General features: G+C 41.0%; 1 protein-coding gene across 5 annotated transcripts in view; it reads left to right on the forward strand.

Moving 5' to 3' along the window:
- LOC107055472 (translation initiation factor IF-2-like) overlaps positions 1 to 16,633 on the forward strand; it is a 101,914-nt gene that overhangs the window by 31,491 nt on the left and 53,790 nt on the right. For 3 of the 5 annotated variants that reach the window (XR_006932561.1, XR_006932567.1, XR_006932562.1), the window contains exon 4: positions 5,985 to 6,045. Coding sequence is in view for 1 of the 5 variants with exons in the window: in XM_046906014.1 (XP_046761970.1) it covers positions 5,985 to 6,045; positions 7,647 to 7,739 (154 nt within the window). In the remaining 4 variants the exon portion in view is untranslated. Of the gene's footprint in view, positions 1 to 1,975; positions 4,528 to 5,984; positions 6,046 to 7,646; positions 7,740 to 16,633 lie in introns of those variants that run through there. The other 2 variants (XM_046906014.1, XR_006932568.1) reach the window with 2 other exon arrangements.

Consider the following 16,633-nt stretch of genomic DNA (forward strand, 5'->3'; position numbering starts at 1 on the left):
TCCAGCCTGATGGCTAAAAGTAAAAAAAATAATAATGTTAATGAAAGCAGTGTGCACCTTAGTCAAAATACACATCTTGTTATAACTTCTTGGGAAACCTGTATATCTGAAAGACTTACGTGGAGAAGTGCAAAGTCCTGCACCTAGAGAAGAACAACCCATGGCACTAGTACATACTGGGGCCCGACTGGCTGGAAAGCAGCTATTTCAGAACAGGATCTGGAGGGTCCTGGTAGACACAGACTTGAATGAAAGCCAACAATGCTCTTTTGCTGCCAAGTAAGCTGATACTATCTTGGGCTGCATTAAGGGGATTGCTGCCAGCAGGTGGAGGGAGGTGATCTTACTCAGTATTGATGAGGCCACCCCTGGAGTGCTTGGTCCAGTTCTGGGCTCCCCCGTACAAGAGAGACATACTGGGGAGAGCTTGGCAAAGGGCTACAAAGATCAGTAAGGGAGCACTTTGAATGGGAAGAAGACTGAGAGAGCTGAAACTCTTCAGCTTGGGGAAATGGAGGCTTGGGGGGATCTCAACCATGTCTATGAAAACCTGAAGGGAGGGTACAAGGAAGAAGGAGCCAGACTCTTTTCAGTGATTCCCAGTACCAGGACAAGAGACAGTGGGCACAAAATGGGACGCAGGAGGTTCTGTGTGACTATCAGAAAGCACTTCTGTGCACTGCAAGTAACAGAGCACTGGTACAGATTTCCAAGAGAGGCTGTGGAATCTCCTTCCTAGAGATCTCCAAAAGCTGCCTGAATGTGGTCCTGGGCACCTTGCTGTGGGTATCCCTGCTGGAGCAGGGAGTGGGCCAGATGGACCCAGATGTTCCTTCCGACCTCAGTTATCCTGTGATTCTCTGGTTTTGTTGTTGTGGTGAGACACCTCCTCCACTATATTTTTTTATTATAAAGATGGTAGGAACTACCATTCTGCTGTCCTTCACTGTTTTAGCCCTTGAAATTTCCTTTAATTTTTTTTGTAATTTCTAACATTGATTTATGTATTGGTGTATATAAGTTTTCTTTTAAGAGCCTTAAATAATGGTTGTATTGTCCCTCTGTAGTATTGGAAGGCCTCTGACTAGTTGCTGTGTTTATGCTGCATTGCATAGTCTAAAGGCTTACTTTCTCATACTAACAATAGTTAGTATGCCAGCACAACAGCAGAAGATCAGTCTACTCAACTTACAGACTCTTAGAAATTATGAGATAGTTGGAAGTAACTAATAGAATCATTGAATGGTTTGAGTTGGAAGGGACAAGTAAACATCATCCACTCCAACCCTCCTGCAATGAACAGGGACACTTACAGCTACATCAGGTTGCTCGGAGCCCCTCCTGCCTGACCTTGGATGTCTCCAGGGATGGGGCATCCACCACCTCTCTGGGCAGCCTGTGCCAGTGCCTCACCACCCTTATCATAAAGCACTTTTTCCTTATGCAAGGTTTAAAATTCAAATACCAAAACTTTCTAGATAAAAACTTGTGTGTATTGTCTGATGTGACTTTAAGGCATACTGTGATCAGACGGAGTATTCTTTGGTTGTTGGACAGTTCTTTTCCCTCCGATTTCTTTAACCTCTTCTTTTGCACTTGATTATACATCAAAGTAATGGTAAGGTAATAATTGTATTTATTCTTGTTTAGAGCCATAATGTAGTTTTGAGACAGTCATGCATACTGACCAATGTACCAGTTTGATGAATATTATTGTACCAAAGTGTACAATAAATTCTACTTCTGTCTCTTCTCATCCAGCTTTCATTGATTGTCTAGGTGCCAAAATCCCAATTAACTTCCTTACACTTGGAATTCTTGTCCTGATCATGGACACTGAGACTGAAAAAAGCTTTTTGCTTTGCTTTTTTGTTTTGTTTTGTTTTCACCTATCTCCAGATAGAAGCACTGGCAATCTTTCTCTTCCGATACTGTTTTCTCTGAAATTATTTTTTTGATTCTATTTGATTTCCAGAACACCTATGGCTAGATACTGACTCCGTAGTGTGAATTCCCTGGTGGAGGTTGCTGGTTTGGTGGACAGACATGTTTACATCAACAGAAAATTTTTCCTGTGTATTGATTCAAGATGGCTGTGTTGAAGAAGACAAACTCTGAATTGTTTTCATAAGCATGTTGTGATTTTTTGTCCTCTTTATTTTCTGCCACAGTTGTCAAGCCGTTAATGGTCATTAGCACTGAGATAATTATTAGTTGCAGTGAACCTGCTCACTGTAAGCTGGGCTGTATAAATTATACCTAACAGACAAGTGTGGGGTTTTTTAATTTTTTTTTTTTAATTTTTTTTTTGTAGTTCAGTTTTTGCCACAGTTCCTTGGGGACTGCAAACTAAAAATATGTTTAACTGTACAGATTGTTCTAATTGCTGAAGATCATTTCCTTATTCCTGTAAGGACTTGCTGTGGGAGCAGCTCTGAGTTGACCAAAGGACAAATTTTTGGCACAACAGAAATCTAATACTAGATCAGAAGAGCATCTTTTTTCAAGTAGACGCTGTTGGTATTAGAAAAGGCCCTTTTGATAATTAGAATTTTGAAATAAACACTCAGGGAAATACTTACCAAGGCTCTGCAAGAAAGCTGACTAATTTAGAATAAGTGTATTGGAAGTTTACTAGTGAGTGTCTGTTCCTGCAAAACTACACCTGCTGTTACCATTCCACCCATTATGTTCTATCTTGGGGAGATGTTTTTGTGTGCCACTACAGTAGGCTTGCTTCCATGTATTCAGTAAACTTACTGCAGTGAGATACTTGGGATTTGATTTCATCCTAATACTGTAAGACAGTAGGAAAACCTAAAAGGAGAATAGGACTTGTGTATGTAAAGATATTTTTTATGGATTTTGCTCAACATTGTAGAATGGCATCACACTGGCAAAATTGCTTAGACATGCAATTCCCTGAATTTCTCTCTTTTAAGGAATAGATTTGGTTCAAGTGAAATAGTTGTTTATCGATGTTAGTGTACCTGTTTTTAGTAATCATAGAATCACCAAGGTTGGAAAAGACCCGTAAGATCACCCAGTCCAACCATTCACCCATCACCAAGCTGTAAGTCTTATAAAGTTTGAAAATATATATTATAAATATTCTCTTTGCAGGCACAGTACGTGCTTTTCATGCAGCACTTGATACGTGTATAGATGTACTTTGCTATTCTAACCTCAGTTCTTTTAAAAAGTTTGTTCTGAGCCTGAGTTTGTAAATTATTCTGGGGTAAAGTTGAATTAGTGGATCACATTGTTTCCCTAGCCCTGCAGAAATTACCTGTGCACCACAGTTGTTTTGTTTTGTTTGGGGGGTGCTAAAACTGGTTTCTATCTGCAGAATTATTTAACACTGTGCTACTCATTAGTGTAGAGCAAGGAAGTTTTTTGTTGGACATGGGACTGTTAAGCAGGAGATGAAGCTCTATTCTTAGCTCACTCTCCAAGCCTTCCTCTGTGAACTGGAGAAAATCATTTGGTCTTCTTAAGGCTTTATGTTCGGCAGCTGTAAGCAGGAGAAGAGTAAGTTCTGCAAGTGCTCACTAATGAGGCCTTTTAATTCATGAGTGTGTTGTCACGACGCTTTGGGATCCTGAAAGGGAAGGTCCCAAATAAAGGCAAAGGACATACTGCTGCATTCTTCCTTTTCATGATCAGAAAGAGCAGTTCAGAGAAGTCTGTTGAAGTCCTGTTTCCTCCACCCTTTAATAGATCCATCATCAAATATAAACACATTTGTTTTCCTTCTGGCTCACTTTCAGCTTTCATGTCTTACTCCTGTGGAAAATCTCCTAACACAGATCCTTTGGTTTCTGTTAATTATTGCTTTGTGCTATTTAAGAAAAGTGAAGAATAATAAAGAGTAACAAAGTAGTTGGAGGAACTGTGCAGTAGAAAGGATAGCTTTTGGACAATTCATGAAATAGTTGGTGCCTTTTAATAGTAGAGCGGCCCCTCTGCTCATGAATTATTCATTTTAATGCTTTTGTTATAATGGCGACAGTGTTCAGTCTCGGAGGCTGTTCTGGATAGCCTTCCTCTGCTGAAATACTGCACAGCAGCAGCTACCATTTGCTTCATAAAATATTGCCTTTATGTCAGTAATGTATTGAGAAAATATATTTTCACAATCAAGAAAGTGAGAAAAGGAGGAGAAAATAACCAAATAACCAAGAAGGTATGTTTTGCCAAAAGGCTCAGTTAGTAAACTTTTCTGGGAGCTGTTCACGGAAATTATTTAGGATAAATATTTCTGCTGATTGTTGTGTTTATTAATGCAAACCGTACAATAATAACGCATTAGGGAACTTGCTCTATGTAGTGCTGTGCAATAAAAGGCAGATTAAAAACAATCACTGTACATAAACATATTACATTTTTCTTTAAATTAATGTTTAAAAATCTCCTTGAAACATATATTTTTTTTAAGATGAAACATAACATAACCCACATAACCCACACAGAAAATGTATATGAGTCATATGCATACAGAAATAAAAGTTTCTTTGTGGTATCTAGTATCAGTCTTTCATTTAAGCACGGACTTTCCTAAACAGAAATTCCAGTGCAAATGGTTCAGGGTTCTCACCTCCCTGTCCCCCACCTCCCTACCCTTTTCTTGTGCTGACTTCAGCTGGTGCGTCTGGCAGGGTTAGGGACGGTCCCTGTGCGGAGTGGGGAATTTGGGGCTGGGGACTTTGGTACTGGTTTCAATGGGCACAAGCGTGCGCAAGCACAGCGCACGCTCTCTCTATAACGTATTTCAAAAAGGAGTGTTTCCTCCTAAGCCATACATGTGCTCATAAAATGTCTTCAGGCAATAGATGTGTGTGTGTGTGTGTGTGTGCGTGTGTGTGTGTGGAGAGGGGGAACGGAAGCAGCGAGCAGATAGATGAACGATTAGGTCATTTGGATTAGGAATGAGGGTTTTTTACACTGAGCTCTCTTCTCATTCCTGGCTGATCAGATTCTCTGCACACATGCGGGGTTGAAACTGCGTCAGTAGAGAAAAGAAAACTCCATAGATGGATATAGTGGCAGAACTATAGGGAGTATCGAAGAGGGGAAAAGTTTGAATTGAAAGTATATGCGGTTTAGGGGAATCTGAATCATGCAGTGTTACTTTCGCTTCTTCTAGGCTTCTATTTCCTACGAACAAACCATTGGGGAGATAGAAGTTCTGATTTAGATAATGTCTTGCAGTCTTTGGAATAACACATTCTGCTGGAGGGGGAGTTCTGGCAATGAAGGTTGTGCTCTGGGGATAGAGAGCCGTCCCCTCTGCCCGCACACACTGTGGTTCTGCTCTGGGTGTCACCTGGGGGCCTTTCCCCGCAAAACATCCCTGGGTTTGGGTGGGTGCACTGTGTAAAATGGGAGCACCGATGGGAACCCCTCCTTTTCCTTTTTCCTGTAGCTCTGCTCAGACCATTCTCTGTTAGCATGGTAGTGGTACAAAGTGTGTGGTCTTTCAGCTCTGACTAATGCATTTTGTGCTGTGTGACTGAAAATGCCTCATAGCCTGCCAGGGCTGACTGAGGGCTGTGGAATGTGGTGCCTTTTCTCTGTTTCTCTGATTCTTTTTTCTTCTTTTTTTTTTTTCTTTTTTTTCTTTTCTTTTTTTTTTTTTTCTTCAGCAGAAGTGTGTAGGCAGCCTGTTGAGAAACCTCAAGATGCAGGGGAAATGCTTGCATGTTGTGGAATGTGGCTTCCCCTGGGAGACCCCCACTAGGCAGTCAGTGAATGAGCGGGGCTGGAGAATGAGAAAGGGAGGAGGCTGGAGGCAGAGAGAGATAGGAAAGAGTGAGAGAGGAGGAAGGAAGGAGGTGGAAGCGGAGGGGCCCGTTTCCCTTTTTCTGAAGCAATGACAGCTGGTTCTGTCCAGACTCACATGACAAAGTGCTGTGGAGAGCAGTGCTTGAGCTTGAAGCTAGCCAGCACTGATGGTCAGCTGATCTTATTCTCTTCTTTTCCAGGCTTTGGTCAGGTGATCCACAGTGACCGGTCAGCCCACCAAGAAGATACCTCAGCAACCAGGTAAGAGATAAGCTGCATGCTTTTACATGCAACTGGAGGGCAGGGGGTTCATATAGCCTAGCATTGCTTGAATAGTTCAGAAAAAAAAAGCTCCTGGTTTGCTTTGGTGTATAACACTATGATTGTTCTCAATGCCACTATTTTTCCTATTCAATCTTCTCCTTCTCTCTTTTTTTCCTTCAATCTGTCTTTAATTACAAACAGTATGAAGGCTTTTTTGGAAGAAAAAAATAGACTTATTGTGCATTGCTAAATATAGACCTGGGGATTGCATGAATGTTGCGTTCTGTTACTTTTTGAATAAAATAACTTTCCGTAATGCAAGTGTGTCAAACTCATATTTAGAGGGGAATTCCCAAATACTTAAACTATGAGTCATAAAAAGTTAAAGGACCAGTACAACAGCTTAGGATAAAAACTCTGCTCAGTCGTGGGAAGCTGCTTTCTTGTGTGTTGGTAGTCTTAAAAAAACAGAGATGTGCAAAAGCTGGAGAAATGCTAATTGCTGACCAGAATCCAAAACATACATAGTGAATGCTAAGCAGAGAACTGGGGGTAAGATTATTAGAATGCTCTCAGTTTCATGTGTGTTTTCTTTCATTGTTTCTGTTTGCAAACCTTGCGAAAAGAGTCTTCTCATGTCCTGAGGGTGCCTCAAAGGACTCCAACTCTCTAATTCCTTTGTATAAGGTCTTAGAAAGAAAGGAAAAAAAAAGAAAGAAAGAAAAAGAAAAAAAAAACCAACAAGTGGTAATAAGTGTGCTTACTGCAAGGAAGTGAAAATTGGAAAATAAAAATATATGGCAGGTAGTACAGACTAAAGTGGTTTTCAGCTGGTTGTATGCCTAACTATTGTGCCTCATTCCCTTCTCTTTCAACATCACTCTGTCATGCATTCTCCCTTACCTTTACTTCTCTTTACTGAAAGATCTCAGATACTCTCTGAAATCTGGAACAACTCGTAATGAAAGATGCATTCACGAGTTTTTAAGGTGAAAAAGACAGTTGAGAGTTCTAGCTCCCACCTGTAGCTCTGACAAACTCCTCATGATCTGAGCTTGAAGACTTTATTTTGATAAGGTGTTGTAGAAATTTTTGTATTTTACTGATAACCTTATCTACTATTCTGCAATATTTAAACAAAAACTGTGAAACATGCTTTTTTCCTGTCATCATATGCAGTGTCTTGTAAGATGCTGGTACTGTACCCAGCAGGGATAAAGGTACATGGATTTGCAATTATATTTCATTTCATGCTGCTTCTCTTTTCTCACTGTTAAAAAATGTCTCTAGTCACGATAAGCTGGCTGTGCAGTATTGACATTGCCTTACAACAGTTTACCCTTGCTCAGGTAAACTGAAGTTTCATCTGAGGGAAGGAGAACCTAGAACAGAGTAGTGAGATAGGCGGAAGACTCTTTCTGTTTACCCTTGTGGTCCTTAATCATTTGCAAGGTTAAGGAAACACCCTGCTTCAAGTGACCAAATTTGTGGCTAATTACAAGAAGCATGTGAAGTGTCAAACACGTTAGTAGTGGTAATAGTGTATTTACAAAAGGATAATAAAGTGACGTTGGCTTTTTTACTGCGTCATGGCCCAGGGAGCATTCTGTCTCTGGCAAGTTGAACAGCATCAGGCAACACAGACAAGGAAGAGGATGGTCATGTACCAGAGGAACTATGTTTTCATATAGGTAAGGTCATAGCAGCAATTATAAGTGAGATAGTTCTCTACTAAAGGGTTGGGGACTTATTTGTCTCTTTTTAGAGGATGGAGGGAAGTAGAGGCTTCGTGAGGTGTAGAAAGATGAGTGAAGTGAAACAGTGTCAGGCAGTAATGACTGGTTAGCACAGACTACCCTATAGAGGCTTGTCGATTTGTCAGGGGGACCAACGATGAGGTGCTCTCTCTTCAGCGTAATCTTACTGAGATCAGGGAGTTGCATAGGCTTGGCATTTTGGAGAAATGAGGTATCAAGTCTGAAAATGTCCCAGGCTCATGTAGTCATTCCACATGGGCTTCATCTAAAGTAAAGTGATCTTTTATGAATAGATGCAAATTTTCTTATGTTTCACGGTGCTGTCCTTAGGGGAATTCCTAGCAGGTGGGCTTGTCTGAGGCTGCGTGCTGTAGAGGTACTATTGGTATACGTGCATAAACAAGGCAGTTCATATCTTACATGTGTGCACTGCAGAGAGGAGCAGAGCTGGAATAGGTAAATGTGAAACTATTTCAGAGAGTACTGTTTTTTATTTGTCTAGCTAAAACTAGATATTCACTGTGTTATTCATATGTGTTGTTGTTGATATTGTTATTTGTGTTTCTTTTTTTCAACATAAGATTGTTCTTTAATTTATTAATTGTCAATGAGCACTAGTATGTTTGACTTTTGGCCAACTAGCCAGTCTTATTCAAATGCATTTCAGAGATAGGAAATATTTTAACTTTGAGTGTATTTCTACCTTTTCTTTTGTGTTTTTAATATATTTGCATTTGGAGAATGAGGTTTGTTTGAAATATTTCAGGTGCAGTCCTTCAATTTCCACTTATTGAAGTTAGAATATCTCTGTCAAAATAATTTCTAACTTGTGAGCACTTTAGGTCACATTTATTTAACTCTAGAGTTGCCTAATGATCATGATTGCTTTGACGCTAAGTAGGAAAAAATGAATAACTTGCCTGCAAATGAGGAACTGATTCTGTGTGTATGGCATTGTAAAGGATAAGAGTAGTTTTCCTTAGAGTAGTGGAAGAAAAATCAGGAGTTTAATGGCTCTACTGAGTAAACTTGCAAGAAAATAGCCTCTTAACACTCTTAAATACAGAGACGCTTTCATAAATTTAAGAAGCTTTCATAAGTTTGGGAATCTCAAGAAAAAAAAATGGGGGAAAGAACAGATAGATCACATTATTTTAACGAGATATTTATGATTAGGAGGTGTTTTACTGTTCACTGTCTCATTTATATACATATTAATTGATTTTGGAGAATGAAGACTGAAGTTTCCAAGAGTTCTTTTACTTGATACAGGGTAGACTTTGCTGCTACTTATTTGAGTAGGACCTTGATACGTGCTTGTGAGGGCTTAATTTAACACCCAAGTGTTAAAATTAAGTGGTATCCCACTTTTGTTTCAGTGGACAATGCTGTAGTTGCTTTAAAACAAAACCCTTCTCTTTTTTCCTAGCTTCACTTTCCTAGCAGACTTACGAGCACAAACATGACAAATCTGGAATAGGATTTTCCAGTTTTGAGGAGCTGAGGAGCTTAGACCTCTTTGCCATTATTCACATCCTTCTCTTAAGTCTTCGGTTGCATATTAAAGCTCAGTCACGCGAAATAGCCCTGCCATTAGGTAAAATCTTGCTTGTATCTTTAAGCGCCTCTTAGACGTACGTAGCTTATTGCCTCGCTTGAATTTTCAGGCGGGCGCGGGGTTTGCTCCCTTAAGTCCTACGCCGCTGCTGCAAGCCGAGGAGAGCGGCGCCCGGCTTCGCCTACAGCGAGCCGCCCGGCCGCCTTCTGTGGTAAAAGCGCGGCGCCCCCTCCCGGGCGCTCCCGCCGCTGCAGCGCCCCGCGGGCTGCGCACTCCGGCGGGCAGCCGGAGGCCGCAGCGACCCCTTCTCCTCCTTCCGAGAGAGCCGGGGATGCTGGGGACAGCTCGGGAACGTCGAGCGTTTCGCTGGTTTCTCGCTTTCTGCCGGCGTTTCACGCCTGTTTCTTTTATGAGTGCGGTTTCCACAATGTAATACGCAGCAAACGGCGATGTGAGATGAGAGAAAATACTAAAAAGAATACACCTCGATGAAAACTGGCATCTGTTCTGAAACAATGAAAAGAGGCCCTTGATAAGTCTTCTTTATATTAACTGCGATGCAGCATTGCTATTAGCAAAGGAAATTTAGCCTTAGTGCAAAAGTATTCTGTCAGAAATATCTGTTGTAACCTTCCCAGATCATACAGGACTATAACAAAATGTTATAAGTCCCTAAAGCTTCTCAAATAAAGTGTTTCATGTTAGTGTTTAATTTCAATATGTGTGAGTTATTTCCAAATCAATTTTGCCTTACCTCTTAGCAGCTGAGAAGAAAGAAAAAATCTTAGGACTATATGTGCTGATAGAAGTAATAAGCTTCTGAAATAGTCATGAGCCCTGACACTTAATCACTGTTTATGAGGAATGATTATTCAGAAGTGAAAGTCCTGCCACAACATGCTTATATTCCAATTGAAAGCTGTCATCGCAGTACCTGCTCAAAACTTCAGTTACATGGACTGAATATCCTGTAAGTTCATCTTGTTAAAGGAGTAAACAAGAAGCTATACGAGATGTTAAAATGCCCCTGTACTTTTGGCCCTGTACCCTAAGAGTAAAGCAGATACTCTGTAAAGTGCAAGAGCTAGATACATGGAAGTGCTTGTGAGGGACTCGTCTCTGGCAGCTTCCCGTCATTTCCACCTGCTGCCGCATGGAATGCTTTGACCAGTGATAGCAGATTGTGCTGTGTGGTTCTGATGAGAAGGGTTGTTCTGAGCTTGAATGCAGAAGGTGCCATACCAAACATCACAAATATCCTGTGTTTTAAAATTACCGAAGACAATGAAGCATGAAAAGACTTCGTAAATGGTGCTAATGATGTGCAAATTCTCCAGCATAATCATGACTTGCTACGTGCTTATGGAAAGCAAAATAAGTGAGAGATGAAAAAAGCAATGCTGCAATTTAAGCAAAGCTAACTAGAGCTTGATTTGATTTTGTTCTGCTTATTCAGATCATAGCTATCCTTACAGAGGACCACCTTTTCTGAGGAACTGATGTGTGCGTGCACGTGTATTTCTTTCAGTAGTGTTACTATTTGTCATTTATAACAGTATAATATGGGTAAGTCCCCAAACGATGACCTGCCATTGAGGTTGGTGATCATTTACATCTTAACAAGAGCAATCAGAACGTCCACGTTCAAGGTGCTTTCTCAAGTGCCACATTCCAAGCTCTTTAGCACTAGCACATGTTCTGAAGCTGTAATTTAGTTTGTTATTCAATTAAAATTCATCCCAACCAAAACAATGTATTATGACAAGATAATATAGTTTGTACTCTGCAGTGACACTGCTCAAGATGTTGTTTTCCTAAGGATTTTTTCCCCTTAAAATAAAGCCCTGTTTTTGTTGCAGATCTTCTGTTTTGTCATAGTAATCATATCTCAAGAGCCACTTTTCCAAATGTTTTCTCCTCATTTATGTAATTATTAAATATCTGAGTGTGCATTGCATGATAGAAAAGTTGTAATCCTGTCAGCATCAACATCTCATCTGTGATACAAATTCATTGTTTTTTTTTCCAAATAAGACTGCCCCCCACTAAAGAGCTCCCATTGCTCTCCAGAATAAGGTGTACCGTCTTGTCCTCTCCAAATCTACAAGAAGTTCACGTGTGTTGAGAGGCCAGAATCTAAAGTGTTGTAATATATCTTGCAAATAGGCAATGGTAGTTTTAATTGTATTTTAATTTAGGTGTGCTTAAACTGTTCAGTTCATTCTGAGCAGTGGCTCAATGGCTTGTTGACTACTTTATATGGAAATTTTATAGGACTGTGCATTTTTTTCCCCAAAGAATATTGAAGGGGTTCATTAAATATAAAGGTCCTCTATGACGGGTTTACTGAGTTCTGTTCTGAGAACTCCTAATATATAATGAAGTAATCATCCCCTTAACCCAGCCTGTTTGCACTCTCAGTGAAATCCCCTTCCTCTGAAGAAAAAGGAGCCATGGAGCTTTAGCTCTTACTGAACTTTTTTGCATTGCAGGCAGGGTCCATCCAAACTGTTGCCTGCAATCTCCATTGCACATATGCTGAAGCTGGATATATTAGCCTTAATGCAGGGCAGACCTCTCAAAGGGACTGATGTCAACGTTTCCCGAGAATACTGGGGGTGGACAGCCTCTTCTTCAAAAAGTGCCAACAACAGAAAACCCCCATCCTAAACATACAGCTCCCGTGTTTTGGGGCTCCTCTTTTATCTGTTTGATGGAAAGTCGGCTCAACATGGGCACCAGAGTCTGGGAAAGACAGTTTGCCCGATGTCAGCCCTGCCGCGGAGCGGCACGAAGGGGCGGCTGTGTGCAGCACAGCCCGAGTTTCCATCGCCTAATGCAGCGGGTTTTTCAAGCAGGGCGGATTTCAGGATGCTGGGTGTGTGGAGTGCGTGGGCAGCGGCTCTTAAACGGCAGTGGGTGGAGATTACAGCATTTCATCTGCTTTTCCTCTGACACCTTTTAAAGATACAGCCCACGATGTTGTTTAGGGGTTTGTGCCAATTGCTGCTAGAGTAATCTTGCATTCAATCTGACAATTTACAGCTCGCCTCGATGTATAAATAGGAGTAAGTTCTGAGCAGACCCTAAGTTTCTCTATGTTAACCTCAGTTCTCATGCAAGGGTGAAGCATTTCCTTGGTCAAATGCTTCTGATTTCACGTTAATTCCATACAAATTTATATAAAAGTACTTTCTGGAAGCAGAGCCTTGTAAGTAGCATCGAAGGTTAAGAATTGTTCTCTTTAGCCTCGTCCAAGGTGGAGGGAGATGTCTTTCTTTCCCTATTGATTTTCTTAGCTCTTATTCTGTCTTGCTGCAGCTATGAATGTATTCTGTGTTCGGTATTTTTGCAAGCATTTGGCTCAGAAGTGGTGAACAGCTTGTTGTTACTGGTGCCTACTTCCCCCTGAAGCACATAACATTTTTTTAATTTAAAGGAATAACAAGAATTTGCCTCTAACCAGTAGAAAACATTTTCCTATTTAAACTTCTCCTTTCATTCTGAAAATGCGAAATGATATTAATTGCCGGCTATTCATTCTTTTTGCTCTGTGAAAACCTCAGAAGTTGCTACAGATAATGTACTTGTCAATTTATTCAGTGTTAGAACTCCCTGAGATTGAGAAAATACAGGCATACAGTAGGGTTGTGGTATTCAGGTTATTTGTTTTCCCTTTTTCTTCAGATTAGTCTCAAGTAATGATGTCTAGTTAGTCAGCTACTGGGTGGACAGGCTGAACAGAGTCCAACTTTGTAAATGTTACACAGTGTTATGACCAGTCTTGAGCAATAGTGGATGACAGTACAGCACTCAGTCAGAGAGGACGTCTGAACGGTTCCAGTACGACTGTGCTATGTGTTTTAGGGAGGACATAGGCATTTCTTGAGAACAGAAATGAATCTTGTAAATGCAGAAAGCTGCTGGGGGAACGCAGCTTTGTCTTTCCAAGGAAAACAGGAGGCGAAGTCTTAAGAGATGACTTCTCCTCCTAATTAAGTACCTCAATATTTATAATACCATACCTTGCCATTTTGAGATTTGTGGGCTTCCTGCTTCTTAAAAAATGTTATGCTTGTCTTCAGCCATTTTGTAACCATTGCCTCATTGAGAAATTGAGCCCTGTTGTGAATCTTAAACTAGGAAAAGAGAAGTGAAGCAGTTGAGGATTAATACTTACAAGACCAAATGAGTCAGTACCTATCCCCTGGTCTTGTAGATGTTATTATGAATGATACGTGTTATACGTATGGGCTTCTTGCTAATTTAAGCAGAAACTTTGCCTCTTAAAATTATTTTAATTCTTACTGGTATACATATGCACTTTGTCAACCCATAGTGATGTTCGTCTGCTCATTATTTCCTAATATAATTACTTAACACATGCATCTGACATTTGGTAACTTGAACTGAAATAGTTTCTCTTGAATGTGTGTGTCACTAAGTTTTAAATGGGCTGCAGTGTGTTTGTTTCATGTAGTGGAGGAGGAGGGGAAGTAACATTTGAAAGTTATCATCGCTTGCCTGGAAGTACACAAATGCTACCATATGTCTGGAGCTTTTGCATCGTTTATTAAGATGAGAAAATAACCTAATCATTCATTCTTTGGCTAGGACTAAAAGATCTAAAAATGAAGATTTATTTCTCTGAGAACCGTGTCATGCAGCCCATTCGATGTTTGCTAAGTAAGAGTGATCAGCGTTTGCTCTAGACACAGTATTACAGAATGGCAGTTCCCTGCTCATTCAGTTTATTTTTTTTTTTAAGCTACTGTGTGAAAGGTATGAATGCTGTACTTCAGCGTGCAAGCACCACTTTTCTCTCAGACTAGAGTAAGCAGACATCTTAAAATAAGTTTGTTATAGTATGTTTTTATCCTGATGTGTGCTCTGGAAAAGTTTATTTGTGGAGGTGATTAAGTGGTTAGCTGTCCTGGGCTTAAATGCAGGACAGCTGAAGCTTGTAGGAAATCAAAAATTACTGGGTGTTTGTTGCCAAATTTCGCTGTTCCTGAACCACGGGAGGACTGTTAAGGGGCAGCAAGGTGGAAACAGATCTATTGGTCTAACTAAATGCGCAACCTTTCTTTAGGAATAGATTTTGGACCTGTAGCCAGCACACCCTTTATGGGCACCAGTGTGGGTGGGAACAAAGTGTCAATTCTGCACGTGCAGTGACATCTGCCAGCATTTGGGGTTAGCTTTGGGAAGGACCGGAGGATCTCACTTTTGAAAAGGATTGATTTGGGGATTGGGTGGGAGGGGATGCTCACTGACAGATGTGACGATGTCCTTCACATGAAGAGGATACTTTGGTTGCTCTTTGTCTGCTTTTGAAGGGTTTAGTAACTGTTTGCACATGATTTCCCAATGGAGGTCAGTGAATGAAACCTTCAGGCAGTTGAGCAAACAGGAATCTTGAAGAGCTTTGATGAAAAGCTACTAAGGTGACACTTCTGAGAGTACTGCCCAGACAGATGTTTCAGGGATTGCACACAGTTCCCAGTGCCTTAAGGAACTGCTCTGGTTTGTCAATTTAATCAAAACAGTGGTTGTGGTAAGGATCCCTTTAAAAAGAGGGTGGATGCATAAGAGAAAGGAAAGGTTAGGGATGGAAGGCAGGGAAGTCATTCTTGCAAACCAGTTAGTTATTCCTGGAACTTTATTTTGTATCTTCGGTTGCTGCTCTACCATTCACACACTCATTGTGTGAACACACATCACATACTGATCATTTTTCTCCATCTGCTGGCTGACAGGACATCTACAGGAACATTTCACAATTTACCTTTGTGATGGAGGTGATAGTTATCTCGCAGTGCCATTCTTGCCCAGAATCTCCCTGAGAAAACCAGTAAGCCAGTACTAACGCAGTCTCTAATAAAGTCATTTTTGCAGAGCAGACAGCATGAGGATAAGGCACTCTCTGCTCTTCCTCTAAGCCTTTCCTAGCCAGCTCTCTTGGGCTTTGAGAAGATTTAGTCTAGCTGGAGAGCTTTTTGTTTGGAAATGAAGATTTCTGGGTTTTGTGTTTGTTTGTTTTCCTTGTGTGTATGTGGAGTGGATCTTAAGATATCCTTTGTGGTCATTTTTTGTTAGCAAAGAGGTTCTTCCAAAGCATATTTTTATCCATGGTCATGTGTCATAGCAGTCGAGGTGTAAAATGGTGAGATCAACCCAGATCTGGCTGTTCAGGCAGATGACAGTGGTTGTCCCTGGTTAAGTGCCTGGTTGCTGGGCAGATCTGGGTCACTTGAAAACTCTGGATTTGATGCCTGGCTGTCAGCATCTGCATTAGGGGTCTGGGCTGTTTGTCAGAGCAGAGGACCACAGATGGGAAAGCTGAGCATTTCAGTTCTGTGCTGGAGAAGGCTGGCTGAGGCTTGGATTAAGACCCTAAATACATCTCCCTTCTAGGTGAAGTCTGGTTGGGAGTTCTCTGAGCCTGGCTACTCCCGTCTTCTTGGGCAATTTCTTGCAGGGATGATAATGGTGGTTCTTTTGAAGGCTCATTTGGCACACTGGGGTTTCAAGAGAGCTGTCTTATAGACCTGGCTTTGCTTCACTGCTTTGTAAGATTTGTGTTGGCAGTTTTGGTCAACATTTTTCAGGGATGCTCTGTGATGCACATCTGTTCAAACTGCCTCTTGTGTGCCCTGTGGGGAGGAACCAGTTGGATCCTTGACTTTCCATCTGTCTTCCAGTCAGGGTACTCTCAAAATGCCTCTGATTGTGTATGGTCACAGAATTCAGCATTGATAGTTGCTGGGAGTGTGGTAACAGGACAGTGAAAATGCAACCCTGCTAAGCAGGATGTGACTATTAGTAGTTAACTGGTTGTACCACATAATACTCTGCTCCCCTCCGGTTACTCTTTAACACAATCCACTTGCACATCCAAAATATGTTGTTGGATGAGTGAACTGATGTATTGTTATGGGGGAGCTATAGTTCTGCCTCCTAAAGTCTGTAAATTCTGAATTTAGAAAGGTCATCCAGGAAGAGGGTTCCTTTCAGGGTTCCCTGATGCAGCAGAAGCAGTGTTCCCCATGACTCAAGTGAGCCCACTTGCACAAAGGGGTTCCAGAACTGCCTGCTGCTTTATAAAGAATAAAGGATAAAGAGAAGGAGGGGGAACCTGCGTTATTTTTGATGCAACGTGAAGTTCTTTTTCATCAGCTTTTGGCAAGTGAGAGCACTGTGTAGTTCTGGAAAGAGAATTTATTTAAATTGTTCTGAATAAAAGCAACATGCTTGTCAATAATAAAGT

Source organism: Gallus gallus, chromosome 1 (assembly GCF_016699485.2).
Source record: "Gallus gallus isolate bGalGal1 chromosome 1, bGalGal1.mat.broiler.GRCg7b, whole genome shotgun sequence".
Taxonomy (NCBI): Eukaryota; Metazoa; Chordata; class Aves; order Galliformes; family Phasianidae; genus Gallus; species Gallus gallus.